The following is a 24,799-nucleotide window of genomic DNA, read 5'->3' on the forward strand; positions in this document are numbered from 1 at the left end:
CTTGGAAGGAAAACTGACCTTTTCCAGTCCTGTGGCCACTGCTCAGTTTTCCAAATTTGCTGGCATATTGAGTGCAGCACTTTCACAGCATCATCTTTTAGGATTTGAAATAGCTCCACTGGAATTCCATCACCTCCACTAGCTTTGTTTGTGGTGATGCTTCCTAAGACCCGCTTGACTTCACATTCCAGGATGTCTGGCTCTAGGTGAGTGATCATAACATCATGATTATCTGGGTCATAAAGATCTTTTTTGTACACTCTTTCTGTGTGTTCTTGCCATCTCTTCCTCTTCTTAATATCTTCTGCTTCTGTTAGGTCCATACCCATACCATTTCTGTCCTTTATTGAGCCCATCTTTGTATGAAATGTTCCCTTGGTATCTCTAATTTTCTTGAAGAGATCTCTAGTCTTTCCCATTCTATTGTTTTCCTCTATTTCTTTGCACTGATCACTGAGGAAGGCTTTCTTATCTGTCCTTGCTATTCTTGGAACTCTGCATTCAAATTGGTATATCTTTCCTTGTCTCCTTTGCTTTTTGCTTCTCTTCTTTTCACAGCTATTTGTCAGGCCTCCTCAGACAGCCATTTTGCTTTTTTGCATTTCTTTTTCTAGGGGATGATCTTGCTCCCTGTCTCCTGTACAATGTTATAAATAATATATTATAATGAATCATTATTTTAAAAATTATCCTACTTTATTACACAAAGTATTTGAAATGGCTATCAGTCTTAGCAAATATGGGAGTCACAGATCCAAGAATAAGACTCATATTCTCCTCAAAAAGCAGTTTGTATTTTCATATGATCCATTATTAATTTTTGGAGAAGAAAATGGTAATCCATTCCAGTATTCTTGCCTGGAAAATCCCGTGGACAGAGGAGCCTGGTGGGCTATAGTCCATGGGGTCTCAAAGAGTCAAATACAGCTTCGTTGGCTAGACAACAACAACTAATTATTAATTTTAATGCAACTATGGCATAAGAATAGATAGTAACAGCAATAATAGATCCAACCTGGAGACTATTACTATCTAAAATGTCTTACAATAGAATATTTTATATTAAATATCAATAACTTTTTATTTGAATGTTTAGACTCGATGGCAAGAAACAATTGATCAAATAGACAACAAGTTGGAAGGAATTTTGGGTGACATACTTATTTCAGCAGCATGCATTGTCTACAGCGGAGTGTTAACAGCAGAATTTCGCCAATTGATTGTGGAAAAGTGGCAGAATCTTTGTACTGAAAACAACATTTCTTTGTCTTCTAACTTTTCTTTAATTGAAGTCATGGCACAAAAACATGAGGTAGTAACATATTTCTATTATCCAGTTAAGTGATTATTGCTGGTTTGGATTGTGTGTGTATGTGTGTGTGCATGTTCACACATACCTTGGGGATTGAATCCATTCCTGAAATTATTTTATAAGTAAAAATAAAGAAGTTTGCTTTGTATTTTTTAAAATATACTTCATATAGCTCAGTTAAGTTGCCTTAAGTTTCTTATCCTCTGGGAAACAGTCAAAAATATCCCTTTTCCATTGTAATTGTACTATCTTATAAATATAGCCATTTCCTCTCCCAGAAACCCATTAATTAATAAAATTCATGTTCTTATCAAACAATAGTTAGTAGTCTCAGAAATATCCAAAATTATAGACCTTATATTTATCAATTTATCAATAAGTATTTATTGTCTTATCTGTGTAAGTTTTGTGCTGATGTTGCAAAGGCAAAAAAGAAAACACCTGTTTTTTCATTCATAGAGAATAATTTTGGATTGGTTCTCCCACTAACAAATTGACCATCAAAAATACAAACTCTCAGAAGCGAATACTGGCTTTTCATTTTCATAATGCTAACAATGAATTCAAACCCAAATATATCAGTAATTGGGATTTCCCAGGTGGCGCTAGTGGCAAAGAATCCACATAACAATACAGGAGACACAAGAGATGCAGGTCCAATCCCTGGGTTGGGAAGATCCCCTGGAGTAGAAAGTGGCAACCCACTCTAGTATTCTTGCCTAGAAAATTCCATGGACAGAAAAGCCTCGTGGGCTACAGTCCATGTGGTCACAAAGGGCTGGACACAACTGAGCAACTGAACACGCATATCACGTATCAGTAATTACAATATATGTAAATGGACTAAATGGTACAGTTAAAAGTCAAAGATTGTAAAACTACATAAAAGTATAAACCAAACCACAAAACAGAAGCTACATGTTTTTTAGAAAAGACACAGTTAAAACATAAAGAAGATTGGCAATAAAAAAGTAGGAAGAAATTTGCCATTTATTACCAAAAATAAAAGACAATAGACTTTAAGGCAAAAAAATGATTGCTAGAATTAAATAAGCTTATGTTAAAATTAGAATTGGTTTAATTCTTCTTCAAGATTATGTTAATGATTCTAAATCTGTTTGTATCTAATAGCATGACCTCAAAAAATATAAAGCAAACATTAAAAGAACTATAAATAAAAATGGACAAATCTACAATCATAGTGAAAATTTAACACATTTCTCTCTATAACTCACAGAAAAAGAACACACAAACCAGTAAGAATGGAAAAGATTTGAACAACGTAATCAACAAATGGACTTATTAATATGTTAATAAGACACTGCAGCCTACGCCTACAGCGTTCACATTCAATGCCAATATAGAACATTTACATTCAATGTTCACTATAGAACGTTACCAAAATTGACCATGTAATGGACTATAAACAAACTTGCAACAAATATCAAAGGAATTGAATCATGTAGACTATGTTATCTGACGAAAAAGCAGTTGAGCTAGAAGTATATAATTAAAAGCTTCTCTTAAAATCCTCATATTTCTGGAAGTTAGGAAATGTATTCCCAAACTATCCACAGGTCAAAGAAAAAATCAGAATTGAATAAATGAATCCTTGGCAAAATATTTTCTTTTGAGATTGGGAACATAACAAAGGTATATCTACTATTTCCGTGTGTATTTACTGCTGTAATGGAGGTTCTAAACAGTGCAGTAAGGCAAGAAAAAAAAAATATTAGAATGGGGAAAGAAGAGAGACAAAAAATATGTAATGTTGCAGATTATATGTATCTAAAAATCCAAGAGAATATGTAGATATATCATGAGCATTGATAAATATTTAGCAGACTTTCTGGAATTAAAGTCGGTATACAAAAAGCCAATTACATTTCTATATACCAGCAACAAACAGGGTGCATGATGTTTTTAGATACAATTTATCACAGCATCATACTGAATCTATCAAAAAGTTGTGCTAATTATAGAAATGAAACTATAAAATATTATTGACATAAATTTTTGACAACCTATATAAATTAAGAATTATACCATGTTCATGAATTGGAAGACTCAATATTCTAAAATTGCCAGTTCTTTCCTAATTGGTCTAAAGATACATTGTAATCCCAGTCAACTTTCCAACAGGAAGGGATGTGTGTTTGTGTGTGTGTGTGTCAAATGACAAGCTGATTCTAAAAGTTATAAGAAAAGGCAAAGAGCCAAGATGTCCAACACAATGTTGATAAAGAACTAGGTGGGAGAAATTGCAATATCAAGATTTACTTTAAAGCTACAGTAATTAGACAGTGGTATTATTTATCCTTGCGTGTAACAATGTAAGGATAAATAGCTATACCGATGAAGTAGAACTGAGAGCCCAGAAACAGATCCATAAATAGGTAGAACTTTGATTTATTTCAAAGGTGATACTATAGTGCAATGAGGAATGGGTAGGCTTTTCAGTAAACAGTGGTGGATAATTGAATATTCATTTTTAAAATTGACATTATTTTATACTACACACAAAAATTTCATTGAAGTTAAATTGTAGACCTAAATGTGAAAGGCAAATTAATAAGGTGTAATTTAGGAGAATGTATTCATGACCCTAGGTAAAGAAAAGATATCCTAAGCAGAACTAAACACAGAACAAAAAGTTGACCAATTTAATTACATTAAAATATAGACATTCTATTCATCAAAAGACACAACTGAGAACATAAAAAGGAAAGTCAAAGAACAGATAAGGATATTTGTAATACATATGTTCAACAAAGAGCCCTATTCAGAGTAGAAAAGAGAGCCACTATACATCACTAAGCAAAAGATACACAACCCAGTAAATAAATAGGCAGGAGTCTTGAATAGGCAGCTCACAAAACAGACTATCCAAATAGCCATAAACATAATTAGGGACTAAAAAGTAAATCTAAAATGAGATATCTGTTGTGATGAGCATTCATCCCTACTGATAAACAAAGGCATGTAATGTCCTGAATAATGAGTCACCTTACCAAAAATTTCATATCCCAGTTGTTTTAAATTGTTCTTTTTTTTAGTCCATTTAAGGGCTTCCCTCATGGCTCAGCTGGTGAAGAATCTGCCCACAATGCAGGAGACCTGGGTTCCATCCCTGGGTTAGGAAGACCCCCTGGAGAAGGGAAGGGCTACCCGTTCCAGTATTCTGGCCTGGAGAAGTCCATGGACTGTATAGCCCATGGGGTTGCAAAGAGTTGGGCATGACTGGAAGACTTTTAAAGATTATTCATCCTTTTAAAGATTATTTGATAGTCTATAGGATTCTTTAGTATCCTGCACGGTAAGAAAAGATGTGAAGAAGTTTATGAAACAACAAAAACTCTAATGGTTTCTTTCCAGATCCGCCAATGGCATCATCAGGGACTTCCTCTTGGTCAGTATTCAACAGAGAATGCCATCTTGATCAAGAATGGCCTGCAGTGGCCACTGCTGATTGACCCACAGAAGCAAGCACACAGCTGGATCCGTCAGATGGAAGGATCTAGGCTGCAGGAGCTCTCCACTGAGGATAGCAATTACATCCAAACAATTGAGAATGCTATGAAAACAGGAGGGAGTGTCCTCTTGCAGGTATTTAGACAAAATGACCTAATTCCAGATAGCTGACACACAGACTGTAAGTGATAGGTAACTTTGTCAAGGGAAAAAAATGATAAATAAGTGCATAAATAATTGCAATATATTTTCAATGTTTAATTCTCTCACAGCTTTCATTGGTATCTAGACATTAAAGATTTACATGTTTTAAATGCTGTGCCTTTTCAGCTGATTTATTTGTTGTAAAATGAATTTTTTCTTTATTTTATTTATTTTCAGAATCTTCCTGAAAGATTACCTCCAAGTTTAAAGGAAATTTTGAAAAAGGATATCTACCAGAGAAGAGGACAATACTTCATAAAGATTAATGATTCTGAGATTGAATACAATTCCAAATTTAGGTAATGTCTTTCATAGCTGAATTGACTCAAATATTTATACTTTTAAAGATAGATAATATTGCAGGTCCCATATTTCAGCCCTGATAAAAAAGTCAGATTGCACTTGAACGTTCTTTTTGTTTTTGTGTTGCCAGTAGCACACAATAGTAAACAGAACGGAGAACAGATTTTTATGTATAAAGTCATTCCAAACCAAACCATTTTCAAACTGTGCCTGATGGAAGCTATGGGTTCTATGAAGAGTCTTCAGAAGCAGTGCAAGAAGGGCAGCAATCAGGAATCCCAGCCCCACCTGAACTCATGAACCTCAATTTGATCTGTTTGCACAATATTTTATTGGGGCAGGAAAAGCTTCTGCTTCTTTAAAAAACAAAATCCACTTCTGCTACCTAGAGCAAAAAGATATTTTGCCTAGACAGATAAAAACATTGTGTCCATGTTCCAAGCAGTGATGGGCCTCCAGGAAACCAATTCATCAACATATTTCACAAAGCACTATTATACAGACAAATTTAATTACAACCAAAATGCAGTTCCCAAGAGAATAAGACTTTGTATTATCAGTTATGTGCATTCTCTCCTTCAATTCATAATCAAAAGATTCTAGTAAGCAAGTACTCAGTAATGAGAATTAGAAGATGATTTTAATGGTCCCTAGCCTGGTGCCTTTAACTTCTTTACAGGGACTCTGACAGACTGACTCCTTACCAAGTTGTCCTGACTCTTAAACTTGTCAGTCAGTGAATCCTCTAACTTGAGCAGAGCTACCAAATTCTCACTCCTCAACGAATTCTCACTCCCTAGAATTCTCCCTTTTTTGCCTCCTTCCTTCTGTTAGTAAAACATTTTCCAAAGTATGTTTCTCAAAGCATCATTTCCCGGGATTTAGTTGGGGTGGGGTCACTCGAAAAAGAAATTCTGCATTTTTTTTTAAAGAGCTGGGTTAAACAAAGTTAAACAATATTCTTTCCTACAAGGACTTAAAATCTCTTTATTTGCTGAACAAATCCTCTTCAGAAAATAGTGTTCTACAGAATGCACTTTGGAAAGCACTGTGTTAACACATTCTTTCTCACTGAATACAGCCTGATTGATTAAACAACAGCTTAGAAATACTACTGAAGTAACATTACCCTGAACTGATAGCCTCGTCTGCATGTTTGAATTGCATGTTTGAAGAGGTGGTGGAGGGACTATTTTAGAGGGCAGATGATGACAGATTCCCTCTCTGTCACTTGTTAGCCATGTGATTATTGGCAACTTATTTAACCCCTGTAAGCTTCAATTTCACCCTTTGTAAAATGTTGTTGTTTCATTGCTAAATAATATCTGACTCTTTTGCAACCCTATGGACTGTAACTTGCCATGTTCCTCTATCCACGGGTTTTCCCAGGCAAAAATACTAGAGTGAGTTGTCATTTTCTTTTCCATGAGATCTTCCCAACCCGGGGATCAAACCTGTGTCTCCTGCATTAGCCAGCGATTGTTTACCACCCGGCCACCAGGGAAGTCTGGTGCAGCCCAAAATACTGGGTTGCTATGAAAACTAAACATGATCCAGAATCTGAGCACTCTTGAATGCTTCCACTGGTTCCACATAGCTCCAAGCCACCATCACTATCTCTCACATTTTAACCAGTCTCCTATCTTCCTTCTTGTCCTCTGTCTTCCTTCTGCACAGGCTACTCTCAAGACAGCAGCTAGAGTGGTCCTCTTATAAAACATCATGTCTCTCCTCTTCTCAAATTCCTCCATTGGCTTCTTGCTCACTCAGGGTGAAAACCATAGTCTTTACAATGATCTAGTAGCAAATCAAAACTCCCATTATGTAGCATTTTTTCCTCTTCCTTATGCTTAGACCAAATATGTACATAATTTATGGTTGTATTTTTAAAGCTCTAGATAGTGCTTAGTATAAACTGAGAGCCTACTTTGTGCATAAGGCTAAATAAAACTAAAAATCAATCTTGTTTAATTCCAGAAGAAGTATTTTTTGTTATTAAATAAATTTGTTTCATTTTTTTCTTCTGCATATCCTTTGAATAATAACTGGTGCCTTTCTCACGTTTTAGGTTATATGTATCTACAGAAATAGACAACCCCTATTTTCCTCCATTCATTTATAGCTTTGTTACTATGATAAACTTCACAGTAACATTCCAAGGTTTTCAAGATCAACTCTTATCTATTGTATTAAGTCATGAAGTTCCTCATTTAGAAAATCAACGTTTCCAGCTCTTAGAGAGTATTTCCCTGGATGCTAAGACTCTTGAAGAACTGGAGCAAAAAACATTAAATTTACTAGAGAATGCACAAGGTAAGTTAAGGTCTTTAGTGATATTAGTAGACCCTTGCATACCTTTGTAAAGGACAGAATAAAAGTTGAAAGGACTATTCTGAATTGTTACCAAGTATGTGCGTGCTAAGTCACTTCAGTCCTATCTGACTCTTCGCGACCCTAGGGACCACAGCCTGCCAGGCTTCTCTGTCCATGGGATTCTCCAGGCAAGAATACTGGAGTGGGTTACCATGCTCACCTCCAGGGGTTCTTCCTGACCCGGGGATCGAACTCATGTCTCTTACATCTCCTTCATTAATTAGCAGGCGGGTTCTTTATCACTAGCACCACCTCGGTGGTTCCATAGGAAATTCCAAAGATTTTAGAAGCTCTGTGCCAATAATGGGAATGAAGACCAAAGATATATTTCATATTATAAATCACAAAATAAAGTATATGAAACTATGAAACTTACTATGAAACTTTAAATACATGTTTATACCTGGAAAGATCTGATTTTGTTCCTTTTCTAATTACATGTAAAAGCTGTTTCTTAGTAACCCATGACTAAGCTGTTCTATTAATCACAAGACTAGTTACATAGACAAGGTTTCCATATCTGTTTCTCATGCAAGATTGGAATCATAGTTGTTAACTTCTTGGGGAACAAAACCAAAACATCTAGGTATTATATAAAATACACAGAAAGCGACACAATTGATCTAATGAGATTCAGGAACACAGCCTCTCTTATTTTCTGACAAATGTCATATTTTGCTATAATCTTTTCCTAAATTGGATAAACTATAGTTTTAACAAGACAGAGGAAAACTTCTTTATGATAACACACATTCAGTTCAGTTCAGTCTCTCAGTCGTGTCCAACTCTTTGCGACCCCATGAATCGCAGCACGCCAGGCCTCCCTGTCCATCACCATCTCCCGGAGTTCACTCAGACTCACGTCCATCGAGTCAGTGATACCATCCAGCCATCTCATCTTCAGTCGTCCCCTACTCCTCCTGCCCCCAATCCCTCCCAGCATCAGAGTCTTTTCCAATGAGTCAACTCTTCGCATGAGGTGGCCAAAATACTGGAGTTTCAGCTTTAGCATCATTCCTTCCAAAGAAATCCCAGGGCTGATCTCCTTCAGAATGGACCGGTTGGATCTCCTTGCAGTCCAAGGGACTCGCAAGAGTCTTCTCCAACACCACAGTTCAAAAGCATCAATTCTTCGGCACTCACCCTTCTTCACAGTCCAACTGTCACATCCATACATGACCACTGGGAAAACCATAGCCTTGACTAGACGGACCTTAGTCGGCAAAGTAATGTCTCTGCTTTTGAATATGCTATCTAGGTTGGTCATAACTTTTCTTCCAAGGAGTAAGCGTCTTTTAATTTCATGGCTGCAGTCACCATCTGCAGTGCTTTTGGAGCCCCCAAAAATAAAGTCTGACACTGTTTCCACTCTTTCCCCATCTATTTCCCATGAAGTGATGGGACCGGGTGCCATGATCTTCGTTTTCTGAATGTTGAGCTTTAGGCCAACTTTTTCACTCTCCACTTTCACTTTCATCAAGAGGCTCTGTAGTTCCTCTTCACTTTCTGCCATAAGGGTGGTATCATCTGCATATCTGAGGTTATTGATATTTCTCCTGGCAATCTTGATTCCAGCTTGTGTTTCTTCCAGTCCAGCGTTTCTCATGTTGTACTCTGCATAGAAGTTAAATAAGCAGGGTGACAATATACAGCCTTGATGTACTCCTTTTTTTAGTGCACTATATTCTGTTATTATGCCTTTAGCATTTATTCCCTATCAGTTGTTTCTCTTTTTAGAGTCTGAGATATTTTTTAAAGGCTACAACTTTTTACAGATAGTACACTTAATGAAAATTGTTCTTGGAAAAAGCTCAATAAAAGACCCCTTGATTTTGAACATATTTTTTTCCTCCTTTCCAAGTTTTAGTAAAAATAGATTATCCTTACCATCTTTTTGTAAATATTTTATATTTGGTGTGACTCCTCACCCCCTGTTGGGAGAGGTGAATCAAGGGTAGTGACTATAAGAAGCAGCCCATAGTTTAGATCCAGATGTAACTTAGACTGCTTCACCTGCATCAATAAGAATATGGTTTCCAGATCTTCAAATGTAATAATCCCATGATTCCTTTCAACGGCCATGTCAAGCTATGTTTAGTTCTGGATGCCACATTTCAAGAGGGCTTTTCTCAAATTGTGTCCAGAGGTGAGCATCAAGGGGTCTAGAAATTGTATCACCAAAAATATTTCTCCTTTTAACACTAATTTCTCATTTAAATGCTTTCTTTGCTGCAATCACCCTCTGTGTTTTTTTTTCAATCTAACTTTATTGAGGCCTTCAATGGCTAAGTCAGAGATCTCTCTTGCAAAATGTCACATTACACTCGAAAATATGGGGGTTATTTGCAAATATCTTTTGATATTGATTTCTAACATAATTCCACAGTGATAAAAGATCAGACTGTATGATCTCAATACCTTTAGACCATGAATTTTTTTACACCTTGTTTTATGTTCTTAGTTTTTATGGCTCCTAGTTTACAGTCTATGGGAACTTGAATAGAATTTGTATCCTACTGTTGTGTTAAAATAATATAAATCTTAACTATGTGGAATTGATTCACAGTGCTTTTCAGGTCTACTATATTCTTCTACTTCTTTGTATAGTCATTCTATTAATTTTTGAGAGTTTGATATTGAAACTCCAACTAAAAATCTTAATTTATCTACTTAAAAAAAATTGTAAAATAGATAACCAACAAAGACCTACTGCATAGCCCAGAGAACTCTGCTAAATATTCTTTAATAACCTAAGTGGGAAAAGAATTTGAAAAAGAATAGGTACCTGTATATGTACACCTTTCTTAGTTGTACACCTGAAACTAACATTGTTAATCAACTATATTCCAATATAAAGTAAAAAAAATTTTTTTAATTAAAAAAAAAAAACACTTGAAGGAATTCCCTGGTGGTCCAGTGGTTAGGACTTCATTCTTTCACTGCCTAGGGCATGGGTTCAACCTCTGGTTGGGGAAATAAAATCTTGCGAGTCATGTGTCTTGGCCAAGAAAAAAAAAAGCACTTGAAAAATGGGAATAGCTCTACTATAAAACAGTAGAGTTTAAAATGGGAATATGAAAGTTGTCTTATACATTTGAAAGGGATAGAACTGTTATGTGTGTTTCTAAAGCAGTGTTTTTTTAAAGGTGAGTAGCAACCCATTAGTGGAATGAAAAATCACTTTTATTGATCATTATCAACTTTGTTTAATAAAATAGAACACAATGGAAAATACCAGAGTACATCACGTAAAATAATGATGCTGTTGTTATTTTCTGAAAATTTTATTTTCATTTTCTGTGTGTATAGAAGATCAAGTGGAAATACATTCCTTATGATGAAAGGGCTATTTATTATGTGCCTATAATAAAAATAAAATCCTCAAACATTAAAGTAGTATAAAGAAGAGACTAGAGGATGGGAAGGGGGAGGCATATGTACTATTAATCAAATTTTTTAGAAACATGGCCTATCTTCATTTAAGACAGGTCCATGTCCAAAGTAAAACCTACGAAAGACCAATAGTAAAACTCAAAGAGTAGAGAATGAGGAAATAATTATTTAATATTCCAATGATTTTTATTTAAACTCATTTTTTGTCTTTAGGATTTGTATTAGATGATGAGGAAATTGTAGACATCTTAAGAAAATCCAAGATGACTTCAAATGAAATTTCAAAGCGAATCAAAGCAACAAGAAAAGCAGAAAGTAAAATTGAAGAAACACGTAAAGTGTATCTCCCCATTGCTACGCGGGGTGCCCTGCTCTACTTTCTAGTGTCTAATCTTGCACAGATTGATTACATGTACCAGTTCTCCCTAGACTGGTTTCGTCAAATTTTTGTTTCATCAGTAGTTTCCAAAAGCAAAGAACAGGAAGAACACAGTCTGAAAAGAGAGACAATGTTTCTGAAAAAAGGTCATGAAATCACAAATCTCTCAAAAGAGCCTAAATTGGGAAGTGAAAAAAGAACCTTAGATAGACATCTTAAAAACTCAATAGATACATTGACAAGAAACATTTTTAAGGTGAGACATTCTCAAAGGTGAATTTTTCATTTATTTGACCCAGCTAGATTAGCCTAACAGTTATGCTTTCTTTATAGGTGGTCTCTTTAGCTCTGTTTAATCGACATAAACTTTGCTTCTCCTTTGGTCTTTGCACTACAATCATGCAAAATAATGCTAATGGAAATTTAATGCAGGATGACATTGGATCCCTACCAAAGGAAGAATGGAACATCTTCTTAAATTCTAGCATGCTAGCAAATATTAAAGGTGTAATGCCCCAGCCTAAACTCAACAGTAAGTAAAAATAATTGCTCTAGACGTACTAAAAACCCATTAAACACATTTCCTGAAAAGTAGTAAAAGATCTCGAAGGTGCTCCAAGTCAGTGCTTCTACACTGATTAAACTAAAAGCAATTTGAAGTCAAGTACAATATCTAATTCATCACTGTATCCTCTACACTGTTGAGCATATTAGGTGAAAGTGAAAGTGCTAGTTGCTTAGTCATGTCTAACTCTGCGACATGTGGACTGTAGCCCGCTAGGCTCCTCTGTCCCTGGGATTTCCTGGACAAGAATAGTGGAGTGGGTAGGCATTCCCTTCTCCAGGGTATCTTCCTGACCCAGGGATCAAACCTGGGTCTCCTGCATTAAAAGCTATTCTTTACCATCTAAGTCACCAGGGAAGCCTATAACTGATACTCAATAATTTTTGAATGAACAAATAAGTGACAATTGCTAGGTTATTATAATTCTAATCTATAAAGCAGAACACCTAATGCTTGTCAATAGGGACATACACATACATCCTTTCATTAAATACCATCAGAAGGTGAATTTCACCCTCCTAACTATAGTTGCCCTCAGTTTCTTAGGAAAATTATCTGAAAATTTGAACCACAAAAATCATGCTTATCCAAAAGATTAGGCAAAATACTTAAGGATTGGATCTTTGCAGATGCTCCAGTGTTGTATATTTTTAATATGTTTATTTTTTAAATTATGGTAATAATATACATAACATAGAATTTGCCATCCTAGCCATTTTTAAGTGTATGGTTCAGTAGCATTAACACATTTATGTTATTGTGCTGTGCTGTAATTTTAAGTTGTTGTTTAGTTGCTAGTTGTGTCTGACTCTTCATGACCTCATGACTGCAGCATGCCAGACCTCCTTGTCCCACCTCCTGGAGTTTGCCCAAGTTCATGTCCGTTGCATGTCCAGCCGTCTCATCCTCTGACGCCCTCTTCTTCTGCCTTCAATCTTTCCCAGCATCAGGGTCTTCTTCCAATGAGTTCACATCAGGTGGCCAAAGTATTGGCCAAAGATTCAGCTTCAGCATCAGTCCTACCAGTGAGTATTCAGGGTTGATTTCTTTAATATTGGCTGGTTTCATCTGCTTGCTGTCCAAGGGACTCCCAAGAATCTTCTCCAACACCACAGTTTGAAAGTGTCATTTCTTCTTGCTCTGCCTTCTTTATGGTCCAGCTCTCACAACCATACATGACTACTGGAAAGACCATAGCCTTGACTATACAGACCGTTGTCAGCAAACTGATGTCTTTGCTTTTTAACTCGCTAAGTTTCTCATAGCTTTTCTGCCAAGAAGGAATTGTCTTCTAATTTCATGGCTGTAGTCACCATCCGCAGTGATTTTAGAGCCCAAGAGGAAATCTGTCACTGCTTCCACATTTTCCCCTTCTATTTGCCATGAAGTGATGCCATGATTTCAATGTTTTTAACATTTAGTTTTTAGCCAGCTTTTTCATTCTCCTCCTTTACCCTCATCAAGAGGTTCTTTAGTTCCTCTTTGCTTTCTGCCATTTGAGTGATATCATCTGCATATCTGTGGTTGTTAATTCTTCTCATGGCAATCTTGATTCCAGCTTATAATTCATCCAGCCCAGGATTTCTCATGATGTGCTCTGCATATAAACAGGGTGACAATAAACAGCCTTGTTATACTCATTTCTCAGTCCTGAACCAGTCAGTTGTTTCACATAGAGTTCAGACTGTTGCTTCTTGACCAGCATATAGGTTTCTCAGGAAACAAGTAAGATGGTCTAGTAGTCCCATATCTCTAAATTGCAACACATTAAATTTAAAGGAAATCTGACATTCTCCCTGAAGAGGAAAAAGTGGTGATTTATCAATTGTTTTGAGACTATTAGCAGAAACTAGAATTCAGAATGAAAATATGAAAACAGTTGCTATCCAGACATTTGGATAGTTTTATTTTTTCTTTGCTTTTGTAGTACCAAAAGCTGGCACCCAGTAAATGTTTGGTAAATGACTCTTGAATCAATGAATGCTCTTTTGAATTTATTAAGATTATTTTGCTCGAGAAATATAGACAACAATAATTCAATGGCTTTAAAAATTAAAAATGTATAGAACAGGGTATCTCAGAAAAATTCAAGGAAAATGTGAACAGCCAAGCATCAATATGAAAATACAGACTACTGTTAACATAACTCGACTTCTAATAGTTCTCAGACTCTGCACCTCACAATTCTAGGCACCATATTTACAAGAGGGTGAATCTGAGTGTCATAACCTCATTCGGAAGTTTATTCCTCAACTACTCTCCTAAGACCAAGAGACAAGATCATGCAGCAAAACAGGTGGCCAAAAATTCAGCAGCAGCAGCCAATTTTAGAGGCGTCTACTGTAGTTGCAGTCATTAAAACACTCTGAGTATACTTTAAGAAATAACATCACATCACCATGTTGTATACCTGAAACTTATATAATGTTGAACACAAATTATATTTTTAATTAATTAGTTAAAACTATTTTTAGCTCTCAAGAAAAAACAAAGATATTTAATAGCTTTTTAATTATGTAAGCAATGTGTATTGATTATAAAAGCCATTATAACCTACACATACAGAAAAGAAGTAAATAAATTCTACCATCCAGAGAGACAACTACTGTTAATATTACTGTTTTGTCTTTTCACTTTTTTCTTCCACATATATATTCTTTATATCTATTGATATTTGCATATGTTCATTTTTTGAAATATAGTTGACATACAGTGTTACCTTAGTTTCAGGTGTACCACATAATATTTTGACATTTGCATACATTGTGATTTGGTCATAATCACAACAAGTCTAGTAACCATCTGTCTCCATACAAAGTTATTTAAATATAATAGCCATATTCTTTATGCTCTATATTACACCCTCATGATTATTTATTGTATAACTGAAGGTTTGTACTTCTTAAACCCCTTCATCTATTTTGTCCACCCACACCACCTTCTGGCAGCGACCCATTTGTTCTCAATATCTATGAATTTGCTTTTGTTTTGCTTTGTTTGTTTCTTAGATTTCACAAACAATCTAGATTTAGATTCCTCATGCAGTATTTCTCTTCTCTGTCTGACTTATTTTACTTAGCATAATACCCTCTAGGTCCATCCATGTTGTTACAAAATTTTATGTCTGAGTAATATTCTATTGTATGTGTATATCACATCTTCTTTATTCATTTGTCTATCAATGGAACTTGGGACGCTTTCATATCTTAGTTACTGTAAATCAAGCTGCAATGAACATTGGAGGGCACACATCTTTTCAAGCTAATGTTTTTGTTTTCTTTGGGCAAATACCCAAAAGCAAAATTGCTAGATCACGTGGTAATTTCCTTTTTAACTTTTTGAGGAACTTCATAACTTTTTCCATAATATGTGTACCAATTTACAGTCCTTTCTTGCTCCTTCAGTTGAAAGTAGTTCCTCTGCTTTTCATTTTACTTAACCTTCTCTGCTTCTCTAAATTTAGGTGAGACTGTTATAAAGAAGCAGAGAAAGTTATTGTAAAATGTACTATTACCTATTGTGGTCTCAAAGGAGTGTTCTTATGTGGGAATGTCCCTCTGCAGACTGTGTGTGCCCCATACCTTTGGTGGAGGGCTGGATTTGATGTGGATTCCGGTCACATTTTTCCTCATGGTGTGTTGGCGGTTATCACCTTGGAAGGAAGTGTAGCTGGAGATAAAGGAGCTAAAGCCTGCACAGAGTGTGAGGGAGACTTCCCATCTATTCAGTGTCCATCACCTTGGGACTCTGCTCCCAAGGTGCTAGAGCAGAAGCCCTGAGGGTTGAATTCCAGCTGGTTCTGTTCCCTTTGCATGTATGTTTTTCCTCCTTCCCCCATTGGGACCCTTACCCCAAAGAATGGGGGTGCTGAAGCCACGGATGCTCATGTGCTTACAGAAGTCTTGTGGGTGTCTTCAGCTCCCCTCAGACACAGCCCACAGTTGCTTCTTTTCCCTGGTCATGACCAGCCCAGGTCTAGTGATGTGCTATGTCATGGAGTGAGTGGGGCTGAAGCCAAGGATACTCATTTGGCTTGGACTGGAGTGCACAGTGAGGTGGTCACAGAAACCTAGCAGCTGTGCTGCCGTCCGCAGTCTGGGCTGCCACTTGAGTAAGTACCAACAATGGCCACTGCTGCTCAACTAAGCTATGCCCCAGGCCCCCAGGTCACCTCTGCATTCCTAGGTAGAGTCTCTCCATAGCTGCTGGCAGGCTTGAAGTCAGTGTCGTGCTCTGGCATGGAATGAGCAGATCTGGGTATTCACTTGGTTCAGGTAGGTGAGGTCTGGGGGCAAGCCAGCATCCACATACTCTTCGCAAGTGGAATCCAGCCTTCTCAAGCCTTTCTAGCTGTCCATATGGTTCTCTATTCAGCTAAGGGACTTATCTCCTACACACAGGACCCCAGGACTATGTGTAGCCATTCTGTGGCTTGACTGACACCAGGCAAGTCTCCTTCAAAAAGAAAGGAAAAGTTAAGACTGTCACAGAAAAAAAACAGGAGTTGAGAGAAATACCTGCTCAGTATAAATGCTAAAGGAAGTCCTTCAAGTATAAACAAAAGGATAATAGAGACCAACATAAATCCATATAAAAATAGTTGATTCTATAGTAAAGGTAAATAAATTTTAAAATATAGAAACCTGTACTATTGTAATTTGGACTCATAGAATTTAAATGACAAAAAGCATTTTGAAAACTATAAATCTGGGATTTCCCTAGTGGTCCAGTGGTTCAGAGTCTGCCTTGCAATGCAAGAGTCACAGGTTCAATCCCTGGTCTAGGAACTAAGATCCCACATGCCACGAAGCTCCTGAGACTGTGTGTCACAACTAGAGAGCATGTGCTGCAACAAAAGATCCCACATGATGCAACAAAGATCCCACGTGCCACAACTAAGAGCCAACACAGCCAAACAGACAAATAAATAAAACATAAAAGAGCCCTATAAATCTATGTTAACAGGTATATAATATATAAAGATGTGGCTTGTGATATCAGTAAAATAAAATGTTGGGGTAGCTATTAAGAAAGTTTTTGCATGCAATTGAAATTGTTTTTCTCAGTTGAAAATACAATGCTATAACTTTTAAGATGCTTTATGTATTTGTACTGGTAACCCCCGTAGTTAATTTTGTGTGTCAGTTTGGCTGGGCTAAGAAATACTCTGATAGCTGATGAAACATTCTTTCTTTTTTTTAAATGTATTTATTTATTTATTTTTGGCTGTGCTGGGTCTTCATTACTGTGTGCGAGCTTTCTCTAGTTGCAGCAAGTGGGGGCTACTCTTCATTGCAATGCTCAGACTTCTCATTGCAGTGGCTTCTTTTATTGCAGAGCATGGGCTCTAGGGTATATGGGCTTCAGTAGTTGTGACACACAGGATCAGCAGTTACAGCTCACAGGTTCTAGAGCGTGAGCTCAGTAGTTGTATTGTGATACACAGGCTTAGTTGCCCCTTGGCATGTGGAAACGTCCCAGACCAGGGGTCAAACCCATGTGCCCTGCATTGGCAGATGAATTCTTAACCACAGGACCACCAGGCATGTCCCTGGTAAAACATTATTTCTGAGTATGTCTGTGAACTAAGATCCCGAATGTCTCACGACCAAAAAACCAAACAAAAAACAGAAGCAATGTTGTTACAAATTCAATAAAGACTAAAAATGGTCCATAGCAAAAAGAAAAACAAACATTAAAAGGAATAAAATACTTAGGAATAAACTTAACCAAGGAGGTGAAAGACTTGTACAAAACATTGCTGAAAGAAGTTAAAAAAGACACAAATAAATGGAAAGACATCACATGGTCATGGATTGGGAGACTTAGTATTGTTAAGAAAGCCATACTAACCAAAATCAATCTACAGATTTCATGCAATCTCTATCAAAATCTCAATGCCATTTTTTAAGGAAACAGAAAATTTCTTCCCAAATTTCATATGAAATTTCAAGTGATTCTAAATAGCCAAAACAATTTTGAAAAAGAAGAAAGTTGGAGGCATCACATTTCCTGATTTCAAACTATATTATAAAGTTACAGTAATCAAAATATTCTATTACTGATATAAAGATAGACAAATAGACCAAATTTAAAAAATGGAGAGCATAGAAATTAACCTTTGTACATAGGATCAAATGATCTTCAACAAAGTTATGAAGACTACTCAATAGAAAAAGAGCAATCTTTTCAACAATTAGTATTGGACTGTTAATCAGCTATATCTTAATACAAAATAAAAAGTTTAAATTTGTAAGAAAAAAAGAGGAAAATAATATAATTGGAAAGACTAGATCTCTTCAAGAAGATTAGAAATACCAAGGGAAACATTTCATGCAAAGATAGATTCAATAAAAGACAGAAATGGTATGGACCTAACAGAAGCAGAAGATATTAAGAAGAGGTGGCAAGAATACACAGAACTATACAAAAAAGATCTTTATGACCCAGATAATCATGATGATGTGATCACTCACCTAGAACCAGACATCCTGGAATGTGAAGTCACGTGGGCCTTAGGAAGCATCACTACGAACAAAGCTAGTGGAGGTGATGGAATTCCAGTTGAGCTGTTTCAAATCCTGAAAGATGATGCTGTGAAAGTGCTGTACTCAATATGCCAGCAAATTTGGAAAACTCAGCAGTGGCCACAGGACTGGAAAAGGTCCGTTTTCATTACAATCCCAAAGAAAGGCAATGCCAAAAAATGCTCAAACTACCGCACAATTGCACTCATCTCACAAGCCAGTAATGTTCAAAATTCTCCAAGCCAGGCTTCAGCAATATGTGAACCATGAACTTCCAGATGTTCAAGTAGGTTTTAGAAAAAGCAGAGGAACCAGAGATCAAATTGCCAACATCCACTGGATCATCGAAAAAGCAAGAGAGTTCCAGAAAAACATCTATTTCTGCTTTATTGACTATGCCAAAGCCTTTGACTGTGTGGATCACAACAAACTGTGGAAAATTCTGAAAGCGATGGGAATATCAGACCACCTGACCTGCCTCTTGAGAAATCTGTATGCAGGTCAGGAAGCAACAGTTAGAACTGGACATGGAACAACAGACTGGTTCCAAATAGGAAAAGGAGTACGTCAAGGCTGTATATTGTCACCCTGCTTATTTAACTTATATGCAGAGTACATCATGAGAAACACTGGACTGGAAGAAACACAAGCTGGAATCAAGATTGCTGGGAGAAATATCAATCACCTCAGATATGCAGATGACACCACCCTTACGGCAGAAAGTGAAGAGGAACTAAAAAGCCTCTTGATGAAAGTGAAAGTGGAGAGTGAAAAAGTTGGCCTAAAGCTCAACATTCAGAAAACGAAGATCATGGCATCCAGTCCCATCACTTCATGGGAAATAGATGGGGAAACAGTGGAAACAGTGTCAGACTTTATTTTTTGGGGCTCCAAAATCACTGAAGATGGTGACTGCAGCCATGAAATTAAAAGACGCTTACTCCTTGGAAGAAAAGTTATGACCAACATAGATAGTATATTCAAAAGCAGAGACATGACTTTGCTGACTAAGGTCCGTCTAGTCAAGGCTATGGTTTTTCCTGTGGTCATGTATGGATGTGAGAGTTGGACTGTGAAGAAGGCTGAGCGCCGAAGAATTGATGCTTTTGCACTGTGGTGTTGGAAAAGACTCTTGCGAGTCCCTTGGACTGCAAGGAGATCCAACCAGTCCATTCTGAAGATCAGCCCTGGGATTTCTTTGGAAGGAATGATGCTAAAGCTGAAGCTCCAGTACTTTGGCCACGTGATGCGAAGAGTTGACTCATTGGAAAAGACTCTGATGGTGGGAGGGATTGAGGGCAGGAGAAGAAGGGGAGGACCGAGGATGAGATGGCTGGATGGCATCATGGACTCGATGGACGTGAGTCTGAGTGAACTCCGGGAGCTGGTGATGGACAGGGAGGCCTGGCGTGCTGCGATTCATGGGGTCGCAAAGAGTCGGACACGACTGGGCAACTGAACTGAACTGAACTGACCTGAGCCCTCCAATAGCCCCTGGAACACTCCTATTTTTGTCATTAAGAAAAAATCTGGTAAATGGAGACTTTTACAAGATTTAAGAGCAATCAATGCCACCATGGAGGACATGGGAGCTTTACAACCTGGGCTCCCTTCTCCAGTAGCCGTTTCAGAGGGATATAATATAATCGTAATTGATTTACAAGACAGCTTTTTCACCATTCCTTTAAATCCTAAGGATAAAAAGCGATTTGCTTTTAGTCTGCCAGCAAAAAATCTTAAACAGCCTTAGTTAAGGTTTCAGTGAAAAGTATTACCTCAAGGAATGAAAAATAGCCCCACCCTATGCCAGAAATTTGTCAATGCCGCTGTAGAAGATATCAGGACTAACTATGAACAAGTATATATGATCCATTACATGGATGATATTTTAATAGCTCATCCTGATAGAGCTCATTTACAAACTGTACTCCAAGACTTGACCCAGGCATTGTCAGCTAGAGGTTTAAAAATTGCCCCAGAGAAAATTCAGATCAACCCACCCATAACTTACTTAGGAAGGGTTATCAATTCAGAAACTGTGACTCATGCCCCGCTGCAATTGAGAAAAGACCGTCTCGTCACTTTAAATGGTTATCAAAAACTTGTAGGTGATATTAATTGCATTAGACCTTATTTAAAATTAACCACTGCCAAATTGAAACCCCTTTTTAACATTTTTCGCGGGGATCCCGATCCAACTTCTAAAAGACAATTAACTGCTGAGGCTCGGGAAGCCCTAGGCAAAGTAAAAGCAGCTTTATCTGATAGCTATTAAAAAAAATTGATTTAACAGTAACTTGGCAGTTCCTTTGCCTAACTACTCCAACAGCACCTACAGGAGTTCTGTGGCAAAACGGTCCCCTAAAATGAATCCATCTTCCCTCCCAAGCTAAAAAAGTGGTAGCTTCTTATCCAGGCTTAATAGCAATGTTGATATTAAAAGGGAGAAAGTGGAGCATTAAATGGTTCGGTAAAGAGCCAGCAGAGATTGTAATTCCATATAATAAGGAACAACTTGATGCTCTTCTAATGTTTGATGAAGATTGGCAGATTGCTGTAGGAAATTATTGTGGTCAAATTTTGCATCATTTACCCTCACATGCTTTGTTAATGCAAAAACTAAAAAAAGAGGAGTGTAAGTATAGTTCTCCCCATCAGATCTTGCAACATGCTCTCTTTGTAATAAATAACCTAAATGCTGATTCATCTGGAACAACAAAATGCAAGGCCATTGGTAAAGTGGAAAGACCTCCTCTCCGGACAATGGAAAGGTCCTGACCCATTATTAACTAGCGGTCGAGGATGTGCTTGTATTTTTCCACAGGACACAGATGCTCTGATTTGGATCCCAGACAGACTGATTTGCCATTACTTTGAAGGGCTCTCCTCTGCCCCCGCCGCCGCAGCCGCCGCCACCACCACAAGGAACAGCCGCGCGCTGGGAGCCGTGGGCGGGGCCAGCCTGGCTGCCGGGGCCCAGTGCGCTGCCCTCGCAGCCGGTAGCCCCACCGGAGTCTGCGTTCGCTTGGCTGCCGCGCCCACTGGCAGGAAAGGCAAGATAAACGTCGAGATCCCGGCAGGACTGACAGCTGCTGCAGCGTGAACTCTGACCAGAAAATAATTCTGCTTATTCTGTTTGGGCTTGTTTATCCTCTCCTTATGTTTTTCTTTTCACTAATGATTCTGGAAAACTTATTATACAAATGAATTATACAGGTGGACTTAATGTAGTGTCTTGTGAAAAATGTATGCTTTCATCTTGCTTAACTCTTCAATATAATGTTTGTTCTTTTGTGGTGTTAAAACGTCCACCCTATATTATGGTGCCTATAACTGTAACTACTTATTGGTATGATAATTATGGTCTTGCTGTATTGCAACAACTACAGGATTTGATGCTAGCATGATGATTTGTAGGCTTACTTATTCTAGGAATATCAGCTTTAATAGCCGCAATCACTTCTGTTACTGTGGCAGCAATATCATTGACTCAACAAGTGCATACTGCCCAATATGTTGACACTATGTCTAAAAATGTTTCTTTAACTCTGGCAACACAGGAAGCTATAGATAGAAAATTAGAGATGAGGGTGGATGCCTTGGAAGAAGCGATAATGCATATTGGGACTGAACTACAAGCTCTAAAAGCAAAAATGGCTCTGTCATGCCACGCCAATTACCGGTGGATATGCGTGACATCTTTGAAAGTAAACGAGACAGATTATGAGTGGGAAAAAATTAAAAATCATATTTCAGGTGTTTGGAACAGCTCTGATATTGGCCTGGACTTAGGAAAACTTCACAATCAGATACAGACCTTGGAACACTCTCGACTGGATTTTACCGCTGCTGGAGCAGCTAATGACTTTTTCCACACCTTCTCTAACTTTATTTCTGGAAAAAACATTCTGTCTAATATCTTCAGTTATGCTGCTGTTGGTGCTCTGATTTTACTTCTTATAATCATTCTTCCTTGTATTGTCAGGATTCTTCAGCAGAGCATTCAGAAGCTCGTGACTGAGCTGCATCTGGCTGTTTTAAGAAATAAAAAAGGGGGAGATGCAGGGAGCCAGCGTGAGGCACTCTGCCTGTGGCAAAGGTCATGAGGAATGAGGCTCGGCATAACGCAAAGATGGGATCGAGCCTCAGGAAACCTCCTGTTCCCGAGCATCTACCCTCAAAACCAGAGTCTGCCTACTTTACTGTTTCATGCTCTCACCTACACCTCTGACTTTATGGGGGGCTGTCCCCCACCACCTCTCTCGGAGAAGGGGTTAACTTGCAGCTCCAGTCAATAAAAATTTCTGGGTGTGTCAGGAGTGTTTCAACTTACAAACTCCTCTGAAGGTTCTCTAGCCTGCCTGAGCAGATTCATCCAGCCACATGTGATTGTTTACAGCCTCCCAACCGTGAGAGGCACAAGATGCTTTAAACTTTCTAAATACAGATTCTTTTGAGAAGTTAGAAAATTATTAGTATAGTATAGTGGGTTGATTAGAAATTATATTGGTGAAGAGTTTTTCATTTGTTAAGCCAATATTTGCTGCTAAATCTCCATATTCCCTGCCCTTATAATGAATATAACTAGCATATGGAAGAAATAAGTATTAACCTTTGATATTAATCATGTTAAACCTTAGGCTAAGTAAATTCCTTTCTTCATTATAACCCCCTGCAACCTCACCCTATAGGAATGCAACTTTATCTGGTGCCTTTGGAGGATGGCGCCTAGTTTAATAAAAAAATCACCCCTGGAAAAAATAAGTTTTCTGGTTGACTGACCGTTATCAGAAAGGGCCATAAAATGTCAGCAGGCCTCATGGCCATAAGATGATGTAAAACCCCTAAGACCTTTGTATACTTTTATATGAAGCACCTGATTTTGATAAAATTCAGGTCTGCTGACCCCATGTGACTCTGTATTCATCCCTATGTATAACAAAAAGTATATAAGCAAACCTGAAAATAAAGAAAACGGATCAGTTTCTGGAAAGACTGATTTCCCCGTGTCCCCTGGCTGAATTCCCATCTGAAGCATGGATGCTCACCATGTCTGCTTACTTGCCCTGGCTTCTAAGACCCACGCAAGAGGGAGCCCAAGGCGGGGCACCCTCCGCTATTTAAGTAGGCACTGGTGGTCTACGTAGATGGTGCAAACTCCTTGTCTTGGAGTTTTATTGATATTCCATGTAAACCAAGTTATTCAGCATCTTTTTCTCCACTAATTTTCCTACTACACTATTCTTTTCTAATCTCTCTTTCTATTTCTAATAAAATAGCTTTTTCCTAGGACACCAATTCTGTCTCCCCTTCGAATTACCCTGGATCCACCAGGGTTGGACCCCAGCACCCAACCTGCCTCTTGAGAAATCTGTTTGCAGGTTAGGAAACAACAGTTAGAACTGGACATGGAAAAACAAACTGGTTCCAAATAGGGAAAGGAGTACATCAAGGCTGCATATTGTCACCCTGCTTATTTAACTTATATGCAGAGTACATCATGAGAAACGCTGGGCTGGAAGAAGCACAAGCTGGAATCAAGATTGCTGGGAAAAATATCAATAACTTCAGATATACAGATTACACCACCCTTATGGCATAAAGTGAAGAGGAACTAAAGAGCCTCTTGATGAGAGTGAAAGAGGAGAGTGAAAAAGTTGGCTTAAAATTCAACATTCAGAAAACAAAGATCATGGCATCTGGTCCCATCACTTCATGGCAAACAGTGGCTGACTATTTTGGGGGGTTCCAAAATCTCTGCAGATGGTGACTGCAGCCATGAAAGTAAAAGACATTTACTTCTTGTGAGAAAAGTTATGACCAATCTAGATAGCATATTAAAAAGCAGAGATGTTACTTTGCCAACAAAAGTCCATCTAGTCAAGGCTATGGTTTTTCTAGTAGTCATGTATGGGTGTGAAAGTTGGACTATAAAGGAAACTGAGTGCCAAAGAATTGATGCTTTTGAACTGTGGTGTTAGAGAAGACTCTTGAGAGTCGCTTGGACTGCAAGGAAATCCAGCCAGTCCATCCTAAAGGAGATCAGTCCTGAATATTCATTGGAAGGACTCATGATGAAGCTGAAACTCCAATACTTTGGCCACCTGATGCAAAGAGCTGCCTAATTTGAAAAGGCCCTGATGCTGGGAAAGATTGAGGGCAGGAGAAGGGGATGACAGAGGATGAGATGGTTGGATGTCATCACAGACTCAATGAACATGAGTTTGGGTAAACTCTGGGAGTTGGTGATGGACAGGGAAGCCTGGCGTGCT

The 24,799-nt window shown here is 37.8% G+C and overlaps 1 protein-coding gene across 1 annotated transcript in view; it reads left to right on the forward strand.

Annotated features, from left to right (window-relative positions):
• Positions 1–24,799, forward strand: part of LOC138415814 (dynein axonemal heavy chain 14-like) — a 317,408-nt gene that overhangs the window by 230,628 nt on the left and 61,981 nt on the right. Inside the window, exons 55-60 of the mRNA XM_069544370.1 lie at positions 1,097–1,312; positions 4,688–4,918; positions 5,165–5,286; positions 7,359–7,603; positions 11,270–11,691; positions 11,769–11,967. Coding sequence (XP_069400471.1) covers positions 1,097–1,312; positions 4,688–4,918; positions 5,165–5,286; positions 7,359–7,603; positions 11,270–11,691; positions 11,769–11,967 — 1,435 coding nt within the window. The remainder of the gene's footprint in view (positions 1–1,096; positions 1,313–4,687; positions 4,919–5,164; positions 5,287–7,358; positions 7,604–11,269; positions 11,692–11,768; positions 11,968–24,799) is intronic.

This window comes from Ovis canadensis, chromosome 12 (assembly GCF_042477335.2).
Source record: "Ovis canadensis isolate MfBH-ARS-UI-01 breed Bighorn chromosome 12, ARS-UI_OviCan_v2, whole genome shotgun sequence".
Lineage (NCBI taxonomy): Eukaryota > Metazoa > Chordata > Mammalia > Artiodactyla > Bovidae > Ovis > Ovis canadensis.